General features: G+C 39.5%; 2 protein-coding genes across 17 annotated transcripts in view; one reads left to right on the top strand and one right to left on the bottom strand.

The window, feature by feature from the left end:
- The window catches only part of FBXL13 (F-box and leucine rich repeat protein 13), a 272,798-nt gene extending 267,324 nt beyond the window's left edge, over positions 1-5,474 (top strand). For all 10 annotated transcript variants that reach the window (XM_074035683.1, XM_074035682.1, XM_015447861.4 and 7 more), the window contains one exon: positions 3,030-5,474. In XM_074035683.1, coding sequence (XP_073891784.1) covers positions 3,030-3,219 — 190 coding nt within the window. In that variant the 3' untranslated portion in view covers positions 3,220-5,474. The remainder of the gene's footprint in view (positions 1-3,029) is intronic.
- The window catches only part of FAM185A (family with sequence similarity 185 member A), a 121,771-nt gene that overhangs the window by 49,034 nt on the left and 58,312 nt on the right, over positions 1-14,425 (bottom strand). For 3 of the 7 annotated variants that reach the window (XM_065541058.2, XM_065541054.2, XM_015447877.4), the window contains exon 8: positions 8,476-8,537. In XM_065541058.2, coding sequence (XP_065397130.1) covers positions 8,476-8,537 — 62 coding nt within the window. Of the gene's footprint in view, positions 1-7,320; positions 8,538-14,425 lie in introns of those variants that run through there. The other 4 variants (XR_012432750.1, XR_012432751.1, XM_045387566.3 and 1 more) reach the window with 3 other exon arrangements.

Here is a 14,425-nt window from a genome sequence, read left to right as displayed (position 1 = left end):
AAAAACCTTCTGGCAGTCACTTGCCGATCTCTTCTCTTGGCAAGGTCCTGGGTCTTAGGATAGTCAGTCCATGTGAGGATGCCAAAGGTGATGAGGACAGCTAGTCATGGCTAAGGCTTTTCTGAAGGGCAGGCAAGAAGTGGAATAGGGAATAGTCTACACTAGTATCCATAGCTCTCTAAAAATAATCCTAGATTTGCTCCAGGACAGATTCATATTTTCTGTTTTTCCCTAAGACCACCCTTGTTGTGAAAGCACTTAAGACTAAAACAGGCCCTAAAGACACACCAGGTGGAGGAAGCCTTAACCTCCCAGAACTTGAGTCTGGAAGGAGAGTGTGTCTGAGATCTGATCCTTTGCTCCCCTCCAGTCAGTAAGGATCACTTCCAATAGTCAGGGGACCCACTGATGTTTGGTTTCACTAAAGCTGTCTGTGGGTGGACTGGAGAGCAGAGCTGGGGTAAGGGGGACGGGGATTAAGGAATGAGTACATTAAAGAAATGTGTATACCAGTGGGCACTTCACCCATGGCTGGGGTTCAACATGCAGCTCATTTCGATTCTGTCCCATCACACTGCATTAAAGGAGTTGTCTCCCTGTTCATTTGCTGTTTTTCTTATATTAAGGAGTCAACATTCTCACCTTTCTTTTTCTTATTTTTTCAAACCCCCACTACTTGCTAATTGTTTTATATCACAATTACCATCTAATTTACCCTGGCTTGTAGCTGACTAAGCAACCATAGCACTCAATATTTACACATTCCCAGACTTATCATTAGTAGTACTTATCCTCTTACCAGTTATCTAGAACCCTCAAAACTGTTGCTCTTCTGACATTAAAGGTAAGATGTAACTTAGTGAATCAGGATTTGCAAATCTTTTACTCCCTAAAACAAGCATTTCCTTTTCCTGCAGGTCAAGATCATTGTTGCCTCTAACTGTGCTACTCTTGTACTATAGTCAACATCAGTGGCATTGAATGATTATGAACAACTGAGAACTGCAGGGTGTGTCCAGAACTCTGGTGTTTGGGAGGCAGGAGGCAGGAGGGTGTTGGAAATAGGAACATAAGAATGCCCTTCTAGACCAGCAAACCAGCAAAAGCCAAGAGGGTTAAAGGACTTCCCTTCTTGGTGTAAGCTGCTGAAATCTCTCGTTTGAGCTATTCATGATAAGTTTCAGAAAGTTGCAAAGAAATGTAATAAACTCTTAAGTAACTTACTGCCTTCTTAAATAAAAGGAAAATGACAAAGTTTAAAATTATAAATAATTAATGCCATGAAGCTATGTAATAGAAAGAAATTAATTCTATGATCAACTTCCTGTAGATATTTAGAGGAGGAGAAGATTGGGTTTGAGCCATTTCCAAGGAGGCTGGATTGGTTTGGAGTTTTGAAAAATGGATAATGTTTAGGCTGGTAGAGGTGGGTGAAGGGTAACAATGGAGCCTTGCTGTTTAGGACACTGTTTACTCACATGAAACTGATGGTGCCAATGTTATATGCCTCAACATTTGGTATTACGTTTCAGTAAGTCTTAGGGGGAGAAATGTTCAGACAGGGTGTTGAAAGATACGATAAGTTCACCTTTATAGAATTGAAAAGGGAGAAATATCATTAGGAGAATAATATGGGAGAAGCAAAAGATATAAACCCATTACTTTTGCATAGTAATGTTCTACGATGAGGATATATAAAGATTACATAAGAGGTTTAAAATGCAGGATAGCACCTTTAAAAAAGATAAAAAAATTAACAGAATGCAAAACATTATCTTTGACAATAAACTTATCATTTTCAAAACTGAGAATAAATATTTCTCTGAAGAGAATAAACTTGTTTGCCAAGTTTTAGTCCATAGGGATTGGTGGCTTCAAACTAGAAATTAGTATATGATCATTGCTTTTACTCAATATGTTCTTTAAGTATGTAGAAGTTTTATGTGAGAGCAGATATATCAGTTAAAAAGCAATGTGCTTAGAGGCAGAATTAGCAATGCTTTGGTTATCTCCCTGTTGAGTTTGGTTACAATTATTTTAATACAGCTAAAGTTCAACTTAACTGTAACAGCAATTTAAACTGCTATCTCTGTGTTGTTGGGGTTTTTTTTTCCTATTTCATTGCCTTACCTGAACTCATATCGCCATTCAGCACAAACTTAACTCAAAGTGTATGGTAATGCCAGCTCCATATCAATGACTCAGTTTCCAGACTTTTGCAATTAATAACTCAATGTAACATACAGCAAGAGTGGAGAAGGTAGTGCCTTCATGGGTAAACATCACAGTTACTAATTTCTAATCCTACAGAAGTGGTCAATTGCTCATCTCCTTTTTAGTACTAATCTCATGATTCAAACCAACTTTCTAGGAAAGGAAATTCTTCCTTCTGTCCTCACAATGGCTTTGTTTTCAAGTTAGACATACTTTTTTTCTGATGCCTTCTTTACTTTCTTATTTCCTCCTAAGAAAGACTATAACAGTATTTTTTAATCACTTTGGTCATGGACACCTTTGAGTCACAAACCTCATAAAAATGTGTATTATAGACAAAACTGCATGAACTTTCAGGGAGTACATGGACCTCCCTGAAGTTCATCCATGTAGTCAAAAGGGATCTGTGAACTCTGGGTTAAGAGCTCCTGGCCTGGTGCATGGTCAGCCTTCACAGGTAGGGTGGTTAGGTTACTCCCTCATCAGAGAAACTAGAAATACCAAGGAAGGGGCTTACTCAAAGCAGTGTAAATAAATAGAGGCCTCAGTGTTCCTCTTCCATGGCCATGTGTAGTTTCCTTACCCATTCACTGTATCTGTTAATTTCTGAAGTGGTTGAATCAGAGCTACTGAGGCTTTGGGACCCTCTTTATTTGTACATTTACCCATCTCCTCACTCTCAGCAAGGCAAGAGAGGTCTGATGTGAATTCAAATTGTGACAGTGAATTCTCTAACTCCAAATTTGGTTGAGTTTGAAAATTCTGCACTAGGGATTACTTCTGCAACTAGCTAATGCTAAGCACTGTTATTACAGGAAGGCAGCTCAGAGAATGTCATCTAAAGTTCAGCAGCAGGAATACAACTCTAATGACCCTCCACGTTGGTTTGGCTATGATAGGGAAGGAGACCCTCTTACAGAGCTTGACAATGTAACACCATCTAAAGGAGCCTCAGAATTAACAGTGGAAAAGTCAACATACAGCAGTGAAGAGCAAGCAGCGTGACCTTCAGCCTCAAGCAGGAAAAACAACAAATCAAGAACTTGACAAGTTTTCTCCATTTGTTGCAAGTATGTTCACTAGCTGAATCTCAATAACAATGTAAACAAGCAACAAACCATCTTCTGATTCTTATTCCAACCACAAATATTTCCAAATACATCAGTAGTTCTTCTGTCTAAATAATCGTGATTTAAAAAAGAAGCCAGGCCGGGAGCAGTGGCTCATGCCTGTAATCCTAGCACTTTGGGAGGCCGAGGCAGGTGGATCATAAGGTCAGGAGTTCGAGACCAGCCTGGCAAACATGGTAAAACTCCATCTCCACTAAAACTACAAAAATTAGCTGGCTGTGGTGGTGAGCGCCTGTAATCCCAGCTACTCGGGAGGCTGAGGCAGAGGACTCGCTTGAACCTGAGAGGCGGAAGTTGCAGTGAGCCTAGATCACGCCACTACACTCCAGCCTGGGCGAAAGAGCAAGACTCTGTCTCAAAAACAAAACAAAAAACAAACAAACAAAAAAAGCCAAATCAAGTACTGACTATATAAAATTTCTGCCTAAATTTAATCAAACCAATAGTTTTTTGATGAGATATAAAATGTAAAGTTATATGAAACAACCCTGAGAGATGAGATTTTTTTTTTTATAAGAAATTAAGAAATTTTTCTCTAGAAAGGAAAAAGAAAGCAGAGATGGCCATATGTCAAACAAAGAGTTTGAGCCAGGGCCATAACTTTAAGGATCTGTGGTGCTTTATAAAGTTTTATAAAGAATACAGACATATATTAATATTTTCAAAGGAAATGTGGCTTTCCTGTGGTTTCCAGACATTTAACAACAAAAGAGAACTAAATGCCACCAATTAACTCTGGACTTATCTCAACATTTGACTTAGTCAGGGGCAAATTAAATAGAAACTAGAACTATCTGAATAGAAAGAATGTCCCTGCAATGTCTCAGAAAGATATTTCTTTAATCAAATTTGCACAATGGAGGAATTCTTAAACTATGCTATGCCAAAAAAGATGCTCCCTCAATTTTATGCTAGGAAGTATGGGTTATTAATTGCATATCTACATATTAGTTTTTAATAAGCTTTAATCTGTGGGTTTTAGTATATGTGCTGCTGAAGCCAGCACATCTGTGGGTTTTTACCATTATTTGATATTATGTAACACTGATGTTGACACAGTCCAAGAGAAAGCACAACTCTGTTCTGACTGCTGCAAACAAGCTATGTCAGCAATATGAGATCAGCCTTTTAACCTATTTCCTCAATTACTTATCTCTCACGTGGAGTTCTCTTTTTGTATTCCACAAGTTTCAAACAAGGATTAAAAACTTAAAGCATCGTTACTTTGAAAAGTTTTAAAAAGATTGTACAAAGTATTATTATAGGTTACCCTGTATTAGCTAAATGCTTTTAGTAATTCTCCCCCACTGAGGTTGATTTGCAAAGTTTTTGAAATAAGGTAATATTACTTAGCTGTGGAAAGGTTCTTAGGAGTGGGCACACAGGCAACAGAATCATTTCAATGGGAAGTTTTAGAACCATAGCCAAGAGACATAAGATGACATAAGAGTACGGTTTTAACCTAAATTTGGAAATTTCTGGCAGCTGCATTAAAGATGTTTTCAAAAATCTGATTCCTAAGTGCCCATGCACACAACTGGAGGAACTTATAAAAGAGGCAATTGCTTTCTAAAGGAATGACACCTGCCCTGGGAAGACCCCGGTAAGAAACACACCCTGTTACGTATTCTCCAGAAACCTAGCAGGTTGCTTTACATTCAGAGCTTGCTCCAAAGCTCTTTGAGTAACATCCTCTCTTAAACAAGAACAGAAGACACATTCATTCATTCCAGGGAGACAAATTTTACAGCTACATAAATGAAAAAAAGGAGTAGAAAAAGTGAGCTATGAAAGGAACCAAGAAGTAAGGTATACAGGTAGAGAAATCTTTTAAGTTCTCAGTGCAAAGTACTCAAAATATCAAAGATATTAGTTAGGTCTTTAGCCCTTAAACATTTCATATTCATAGGTCTGTGTCCAAGAGAGTAAAATATTTCAGCTTTTTCTTTTTGTCTGGGACTTAACAATGTGATCCAAATATGTACAATTCCATTAATAGTTTAAATATAGTTGACTGCTATTATGCTTATGACTTTTCTGGCTGTGATTGGCTAATTTATTTTTAGTCATGAAAATGTTTATGTAATTGCATGAAGGTGAAAAAAGATTATAAAAATTGCCTCACTGCCACACAGTTTCCTCTACTTAATAGTATAACACACCCCAACCATACCAAATATACCAATGTGTGAGTATCTTTCAGACTTGTATACATTCTCATTTCATGAAGAGTGAACTAAAAGGAGACTTTGAGATGCCCTACAAAGCTGACTTTTGTTTCATAAACAAGAAGTTAAAAACAGAACTCTAAAGAAATGGCATATTAATGAAAAGGAGGCTGGGCACAGTGGTTCATGCCTATAATCGCAGCACTTTGGGAGGCCAAGGCAGAAGGACAACTTGAGGCCAGGAGTTCGAGACCTGATGAATTTGTAAGACCCACCTCTATAAAAAATTAAAAAATTAGAGCAGGCATGGTGGTGCCTGTCTGTAATTCCAGCAACTCAGGAGGCTGAGGCAGGAGAATGCCTGAGGCCAGGAGTTTAAGGCTTCAGTGAGCTATGATCATGCCACTGCACTCCAGCCTGGGCAACAGAGTGAGACCTCAGAAAAAAAGAAAAAGATAATCATAAATAATATTTGGAAAGGTTTGTTAAAAATTAAGTGTTTAAGAATGGACTTCTCCTGGCCCAGTGCAGTGACTCACACCTGTAATCCCAGCACTTTGGGAGGCCGAGGCAGGCAGATCACATGAGGCCAGGAGTTCAAGACCAGCCTGGCCAACATGGTAAAACCCATCTCTAGTAAAAATACAAAAATTAGCTGGGCATGGTGGCGTGCACCTGTAATGCTAGCTACTCTGGTGGCTGAGGCATGGGAATTGCTTGAATCTGAGAGGCAGAGGTTGCAGTGAGCCAAGATTGTGCCACTGTACTCCAGCCTGAGTGGCAGAGCAAGACCCTGTCCCAAAAAAGAAAAAAAAATGGACTCATCTTAATCATAAAAAATATAATCCAAGCGATTTAGGCCATTCTTGTTTTGCTATAAGGAATACCTGAGACTGGGTGATTTATAAAGAAAAGAGGTTTAATTGGCTCACAAGGTTTAATTGATTCTGCAGGCTGTGAAAGCATTGCATGGGCACCTGCTTGGCTTCTGGGGAGGCCTTAGGGAGCTTTTCCTCATGGCAGAAGGCAAAGTGGGAGCAGGTACATCACATGGCAAGAGCAGAAGCAAGAGAGGGGGAAGATGCCCACACCTTTAAACAGTCAGATCTTGTGAGAACTCACTATCATGAGGATAGAACCAAGAAGGTGGTGGTAACAATCAGTGAGAAATCTGCTCACATGATCCAATCAGGCCCCACCTCCAACACTGGGGATTACATTTCATCATGAGATTTTGGGGGACAGATATCCAAACTACATCACCAAAAGATAGGTCTGGTCTTATAGTTACAGTATTATATAACTTATTTATTTATTTTAATTAATTTTATCGAGACGGAGTCTCACTCTGTTGCCCAGGCTGGAGTGCAGTGGTGTGATCTCGGCTCACTGCAACCTCTGCCTCCCAGATTTAAGCAATTCTCCTGCCTCCGCCTCCCGAATAGCTGGCATTACAGGGATGAACCACCATACCCAGCTAATTTTTTTTTGTATTTCTAGTAGAGATGGGGGTTTCACCATGTTGGCCAGGCTGGTCTCGAACTCCTGACCTCAAGTGATCCATCCACCTTGGCCTCCCAGAGTGCTGGGATTACAGTCATGAGCCACTGTGCCTGGCCAGTATTATGTAATTTAAATATTCCAGGAATAGAGATGTTTGAAAGAAATTAAATTCATAAAATATCTTTATACAGTATACCTTTATAAAAATCTGTCTTCATACATCAAGCTATAAAATAGCTGTTTCTTTCCTCCTAATGAGCTATATTTTAAATTACACAAAAGATATTAACAATCAGTAGCAACTGCTTCACATACGTGTTTTTTATTTACAGCTTAAATTTACATTGATGCCATAAGAGGTACTAAGTAGAAAACTTGTCATGTGAGAGCTACATTATAAAGAATTCTAAGCTAATTGCCCCCACATGATGGATGCCTTTGTATAATCTCCTTCCCTTGAGTGGGAGTGGAAACTGAATGCGATGGGCCATCACTCCTATGAATGTTACATTATATGGCAAAACAAATGTTATCCTGGGTGGGCCTGACCTAATCGAGTGAGCCCTTTAAAAGTATATATTCTTCCAGCTGGTTGCAGAAGAAGTCAGATATTCAAAGCATGAGAAGAACTCAGTGCATCACTGCTGGCTTGAAGATGGAGGGGCAACATGAGAAGGCCTGTGGGTGGCCTCTAGAAGCTTAGAGTGATTGCTGGCTGACAGCCAGCAAGAAAATGGAGACCTCAGTCATCCAGTCACAAGGAACCGGATTTTCCCAATAATCTGAATGAAGTTGGAAGTAGATTTCTTCCCAGAGACTCTAGATGAGAACTCAGCCTGGCCAAAATCTTGATTCTAGCCATGTGATTCCCTGAGCAGAGAACCTAGACATACTGGGCTCTTGGCCTACACAACTGTGAGCTGTAAATGAGTATTATTTTATGCTGCTAAATTTGTGGTAATTTGTTATACAGCAGTAGAAAATGAAAACAATAGCAAAGTACACATTTTGAAAAAGCCTCCCAAAACAGTTCACCAGTATTCATTCTCAATTTGTTGTTTTCAACCTTTATATGAACGGTGGGATTTACATTTTTGTAGTCACAGATCTGCGAATCATTGTTAAAAATCATAAATCCGCGGATCATGAGGTCAGGAGATCGAGACCATCCTGGCTAACACAGTGAAACCCCGTCTCTACTAAAAATACAAAAACTTAGCCGGGCGAGGTGGCAGGCGCCTGTAGTCCCAGCTACTCGGGAGGCTGAGGCAGGAGAATGGTGTGAACCCGGGAGGCGGAGCTTGCAGTGAGCTGAGATCCGGCCACTGCACTCCAGCCTGGGTGACAGAGCGAGACTCCGTCTCAAAAAAAAAAAAAAAAAAAAATCATAAATCCAAATCAAATCAGTCTTAGTCCTGCAGTTTCAGGGACTGAAACCAGCTTTGCCTTCTAAAACTTACAGTGCCTTTTGGGGCATCAGCCTTAATCCATTTTTCACGTTTGCTTGCTTGATTCATGAGTCCTAAAATACAAAATTGCATAAAGTTATATCAAGAGCATTAATTGACCACATAGATCCTAGCAACACATCTATAAAACTGAAAAACACCTTAGAACATCAAGAATCTTGGTAAAGATAGTCTGAACTGGGAACGAGTTGCAAAGAGGTTATCTGGGCTTGCTCCCCTCCATTCACTTTCTCAGAACAACCCTGCGAGGGAGGCTACTCTGTGTTTTGTTTTGTTTTGTTTGAGACAGAGTCTCGCTCTGTTGCCCAGGCTGGCGTACAGTGGCACGATCTCGGCCCACTGCAGCCTCCGCCTCCTGGGTTCAAGCGATTCTCCGGCCTCAGTCTCCCGAGTAGCTGGGACTACAGGCACGTGCCACCATGCCCAGCTAATTTTTTTGTATTTTCAGTAGAGACGGGGTTTCACCATGTTGGCCAGGCTAGTCTTGAACTCCACACCTCAGGTGATCCACCCACCTTGGCCTTCCAAAGTGCTGGGATTACAGGCATGAGCCACCATGCCCAGCCTACCCTGTATTTTTTTCTTTTTTTTTTAAGTAGAGACGGGGTTTCACATGTTGGTCAGGCCAGTCTCAAACTCCTCACCTCGTGATCCACCAGCCCCAGCCTCCCAAAGTACTGGGATTACAGGCATGAGCCACCACGCCCGAGCTCTGTTTTTTATTTGTACAGGATGAGTATCCCTTATCTAAAATGCTTGGGACCAGAATTGTTTCAAATTTCAGATTTTTTTTTTTTTTGTAATATTTGGAGAAGACATACTAGTTGAGCATCCCTAATCTGGAGATCTGAAATCCAAATTACTCCAATGAGCATTTCCTTGTTTCATGTTTTGGAGCATTTCAGATTTTGGATTTGGAATGCTCAGCATATATTATTTTTAAATGCAGTCTTAAAAAAGTGCTTCACTGGAGTATAACTGACAAACTACATGTACTTAAAGTATACAATGTAGTAAGTTTTGACATAGGTAAAAATCTGTGAACCATATCTCCTTAATCAAGATAATGAACATATTCATCACTCCCAAAAATGTATTTGTATTCAAGTGCAGTCTTTCCCTCATGCTCCTCCCTTCCTGTCACCCTCCAACCCCCACCCCCTTCAATCACTGATCAGCTTTGTAGCACTATGGATTTGTTGCTTTTTCTAAAATCTTATATAAATGGCATAAATGGGAGTATACAGTTATGCACTTTAAAAAAAAAAATCCGTCTTCTTTAATTCAGCATAATTATTTTGAGGTTCATCCTCAAGTGGACCATGTATAGGTAGTTTCCTCAACGCTTGCTCATTAGTACTTTGCTGACTGTTCATGGCACCTTCTGCAATCCCCTCTGTGCAGCTTGCTCCCCTCCGGAACTTTCTCTTATGAACTCTGGGCAGCCCTGTCTCTCCAGAAGCTCAGCTCAGAAGCTCAGTCTCCTCTACTCAGGCAGTCTGCTGGGCTCTGCCTGTGCAACCTCTCCCTGCCCTGCAGCCTGGAAACTCTTTCAAGGTCATAGGCTGTGGCAATCACAAAGCTCTCCTTGTTTGTTTCTCAGATCTTTTCTTCTAGTTCTATGTTTTCTTTACAAATCAAGGTTATAAAGGTGTTATATGTCCTCTGGAGTTCCACTGCAGTTCTGGATTTAAGAAACCAGTCAAATTGAGATAGAGCAGGGACTGCTTGTAGGGGCCTGTGGGCCCTTCTCAAGCACAAAAATTAAAAAAAGAAAAAAAAGAAAAAAGAAAAATCTTGGGTTCGTTAAAACAATTCCAGGCACCTACCTAAGTAGCCTTAAAAAGCAAATAAGCAGGCAGGTGAGGTGGCTCAAGCCTGTAATCTCAGCACTTTGGGAGACCTAGGTGGGCGGATCACCTGAGGTCAGGAGTTTGAGACCAGACTGGCCAACATGTTGAAATCCTGTCTCTACTAAAAATACAAAAATTAGCCTAGTGTGGTGACAGGTGCCTATAATCCCAGCAATTTGGGAGGCTGAGGTAGGAGAATGGCTTGAACCAGTGAGGCGGTGGTTGCAGTGAGCCGAGATCATGCCATTGCACTCCAGCCTGAGCAACAAGGATGAAACTACGTCTCGGGGGAAAAAATAAAGCAAACGAGCAACTTAATAACAACAACATAATAATAGCTTAAAACAATAGCCAAAAAGGTTAAAATAGATGTCTTCTTTTCTGTAAGAACCAAAGACAAAATCTGAACATATGTCTCTGAGTTGTTTCTCAAAAACCTGGACCCCCACACCAAACAGATCTGCTGGAACGTGGACTTCAGATAAGCGGAAGCTCAAGACTAAACTCTGACCATTGTACATTTCTCAGGGGCCTGGAGAAGGTCATGCCCATGAGCCAGAACTAACATTCTTTTTTGCAGATCCCAAATTTTTAGATAAAGCTTCACTTCCTTAACCAATCAGAAACCAAAGAATCTTTAAATCCACCTATAACCTGCAGCCCCCCTGCTTCTAGATGTCTTGCCTTTTTAGGTCAGACCAATATGTAGGTCCCATGTATCAATTTATGACTTTGCCTATAACCTTTGCCTCCCCACCTTTATTTTAATTAATTTATTTTTTTAAATTTTTCCATAGGTTATGGATGTACAGGTGGTGTTTGGTTGCATAACTTCTTTAGTTGTGATTTGTGAGATTTTGGTGCACCCACCACTTGAGCAGTATACACTGCATCCCATTTGTAGTCTTTTATCCCTCACCCCCATCCCAACCTTCCCCCCAAGTCCCCAAAATCCATTGTATCACTCTTATGCCTTTGCGTCCTCATAGCTTAGCTCTCACATATCAGTGGGAGCCTATGATGTTTGGTTTTCCGTTCCTGAGTTACTTCACTTAGAATAACAGTCTCCAATCTCATCCAAGTCACTGTGAATGCCGTTAATTCATTCCTTTTTATGACCGAGCGGTGTTCCATCATATTCCACAGTTTCTTTATCCACTTGTTGATTGATGGGTATTTGGGTTGGTTCCTTGATTTTGCAATTGCAAATTGTGCTGCTATAAGCATGCCTGTGCAAGTGTCTTTTTCGTACAATGACTTCTTTTCCTCTGGGTAGATATCCAGTAGTGGGACTGCTGGATCAGATGGTAGTTTTACTTTTAGTTCTTTAAGGAGTCTCCACACTGTTTTCCATAGTGATTGTGCCAGTTTACATTCTCACCAGCAGTGTAGAAGTGTAACCTGATCACCACATCCACACCAACATCTACTTTTTTTTGATTTTTTGATTATTCTTGCAGGAGTAAGGTGGTTTTGATTTGCATTTCCCTGATCATTAGTGATATTGAGCATTTTTTCATATGTTCATTGGCCATTTGTATATCTTCTTAAGAGAATTGTCCAGTCATGTCCTTAGCCCAATTTTTGATGGGATTGTTTTTTTCTTACTGATTTGTTTGAGTTTGTTGTAAATTGTGGATATTAGTCCTTTGTCAGATGTATAGATTGTGAAGATTTTCTCCCACTCTGTGGGTTGTCTGTTTACTCTGCTGACTGATCCTTTTGCTGTGCAAAAGCTCTTTAGTTTAATTAAGTCCCAGCTATTTATCTTTGTTTTTATTTGCATTCTCTTTTGGGTTCTCGGTCATGAAATCCTTGCCTAAGCCAATGTCTAGAAGGGTTTTTCTAATGTTATCTTCTAGAATTTTTAGTTTCAGGTCTTAGATTTAAGTCTTTAATCCATCTTGAGTTGATTTTTGTGTAAGGTGAGAGATGAGGATGCAGTTTCATTCTCCTACATGTGACTAGCCAATTATCCCAGCACTATTTGTTGAAAAGGGTGTCCTTTCCCCACTTTGTGTTTTTGTTTGCTTTCTTGAAGATCAGTTGGCTGTAAGTGTTTGGGTTTATTTCTGAGTTCTCTATTCTGTTGCATTGGTCTGTGTGCCTATTATTATACCAGTACCATGCTGTTTTGGTGACTATGGCCTTAAAGTATAGTTTGAAGTCTGGTAATATGATGCCTCAGGATTTGTTCTTTTTGCTTAGTCTTGCTTTAGCTATGTGGGCTCTTTTTCAGTTCAATATGAATTTTAGAATTGTTTTCTCTCTGTGAAGAATGATGGTGGTTTTTTGATGGGGATTGTGTTGAATTTGTAGATTGCTTTTGGCAGTATGGTCATTTTCACAATATTGATTCTACCCATCCATGAGCATGGGATGTGTTTCCATTTGTTTGTGTCATCTATGATGTCTTTCAGCAGTGTTTTGTAGCTTTCCTCGTAGAGGTCTTTCACCTCCTTGGCTAGGTATATTCCTAAGTACTTCATTTTTTTGTATTGTAAAAGGGGTTGCATTCTTGATTTGATTATCTGCTTGGTTGCTGTTGGTGTTTAGAAGAGCTACTGATTTGTGTACATTCATTTTGTATCTTGAAACTTTGCCGAATTCTTTTATCAGTTCTAGGAGCTTTCTAGAGGAGTCTTTAGGGTTTTTGAGGTAAATAATCATATCACCAGCAAACAGTGACAGTTTGACTTCCTCTTTACCAATTTGGATACCCTTTATTTCTTTCTCTTGTCTGACTGCTCTGGCTAGGACTTCCAGTACTGTGTTGAAGAGGAGTGGTGACAGCGGGTATCCTTGTCTTGTTTCATTTCTCAGAGGGAATGCTTTCAACTTTTTCGCATTCAGTATTATGTTAGCTGTGAGTTTGTCATAGATGGCTTTTATTACATTGAGGTATGTCTCTTGTATGCCGATTTTGCTGAGAGTTTTAATCATAAAGAAATGCTGGATTTTGTCAAATGCTTTTTCTGTATCTATTGAGATGATAATGTGATCTTTGTTTTTAATTCTGTTTATGTGGTGTATCACATTTATTGACTTGCATATGTTAAACCATCCCTGCATTCCTGGTATGAAACCCACCTGATCGTGGTGGATTGTCTTTTTGATATGTTGTTGGATTCGGTTAGCTAGTATTTTGTTAGGAATTTTAGCATTTACGTTCATCAGGGATATCAGTCTGTAGTTTTCTTTTTTTGGTTGTATCCTTTCCTGGTATTGGTATTAGAGTAATGCTGGCTTCATAGACTGAATTAGGGAGGGTTCCTTCTTTCTCTATCTTGTGGAATAGTGTCAATAGGATTGGTACCAATTCTTCTTTGAATGTCTGGTAGAATTCTGCTGTGAATCCATCTGGTTCTGGACTTTTTTGGTTGGTAATTTTTAATTACCACTTCAATCTCCTGCTTGTTATTGATCTGCTCAGGGTATCTAATTCTTCCTGATTTAAGCCAGGAAGGTTGTATCTTTCCAGGAATTTATCCATCTCTTCTAGGTTTTCTAGTTTATGTGCATAAAGGTGTTCATAGTAGCCTTGAATGGTCTTTCATATTTCTGCTCCCATTTTGTTTCTTATTTAGGTTATTTGGATTTTCTCTCTTCTTTTCTTGGTTAATCTTACTAATGATCTATCAATTTTATCTATCTTTTCAAGGAACCAGCATTTTTTTCATTTATCTTCTGTATTTTTTTGTTTGTTTCAATTTCATTTAGTTCTTCTCTGATCTTGGTTATTTCCTTTCTTCTGCTGGGTTTGGGTTTGGTTTGTTCTTGTTTCTCTAGTTCCTTGACATGTGACCTTAGAATGTCAGTTTGTGCTCTTTCAGTCTTTTTGATGTAGGCATTTAGGGCTATGAACTTTCCTCTTAGGAGGAAAAGTAGCCTTAGGTGGCCTTTGTGGTATCCCAGCAGTTTTGATAGGTTGTGTCACTATTGTCCTTCAGTTCAAAGAATTGTTAAATTTCCATCTTGATTTTGTTTTTGACCCAGTGATCATTCAGGTGCAGATTATTTAATTTCCATATATTTGCATGGTTTTGAAGGTTCCTTTTGGAGTTGATTTCCAGTTTTATTCCACTGTG

This window comes from Macaca fascicularis, chromosome 3 (genome assembly GCF_037993035.2).
Source record: "Macaca fascicularis isolate 582-1 chromosome 3, T2T-MFA8v1.1".
NCBI classification, from domain to species: Eukaryota; Metazoa; Chordata; class Mammalia; order Primates; family Cercopithecidae; genus Macaca; species Macaca fascicularis.
This window is presented reverse-complemented; position numbering and strand designations above follow the sequence as displayed.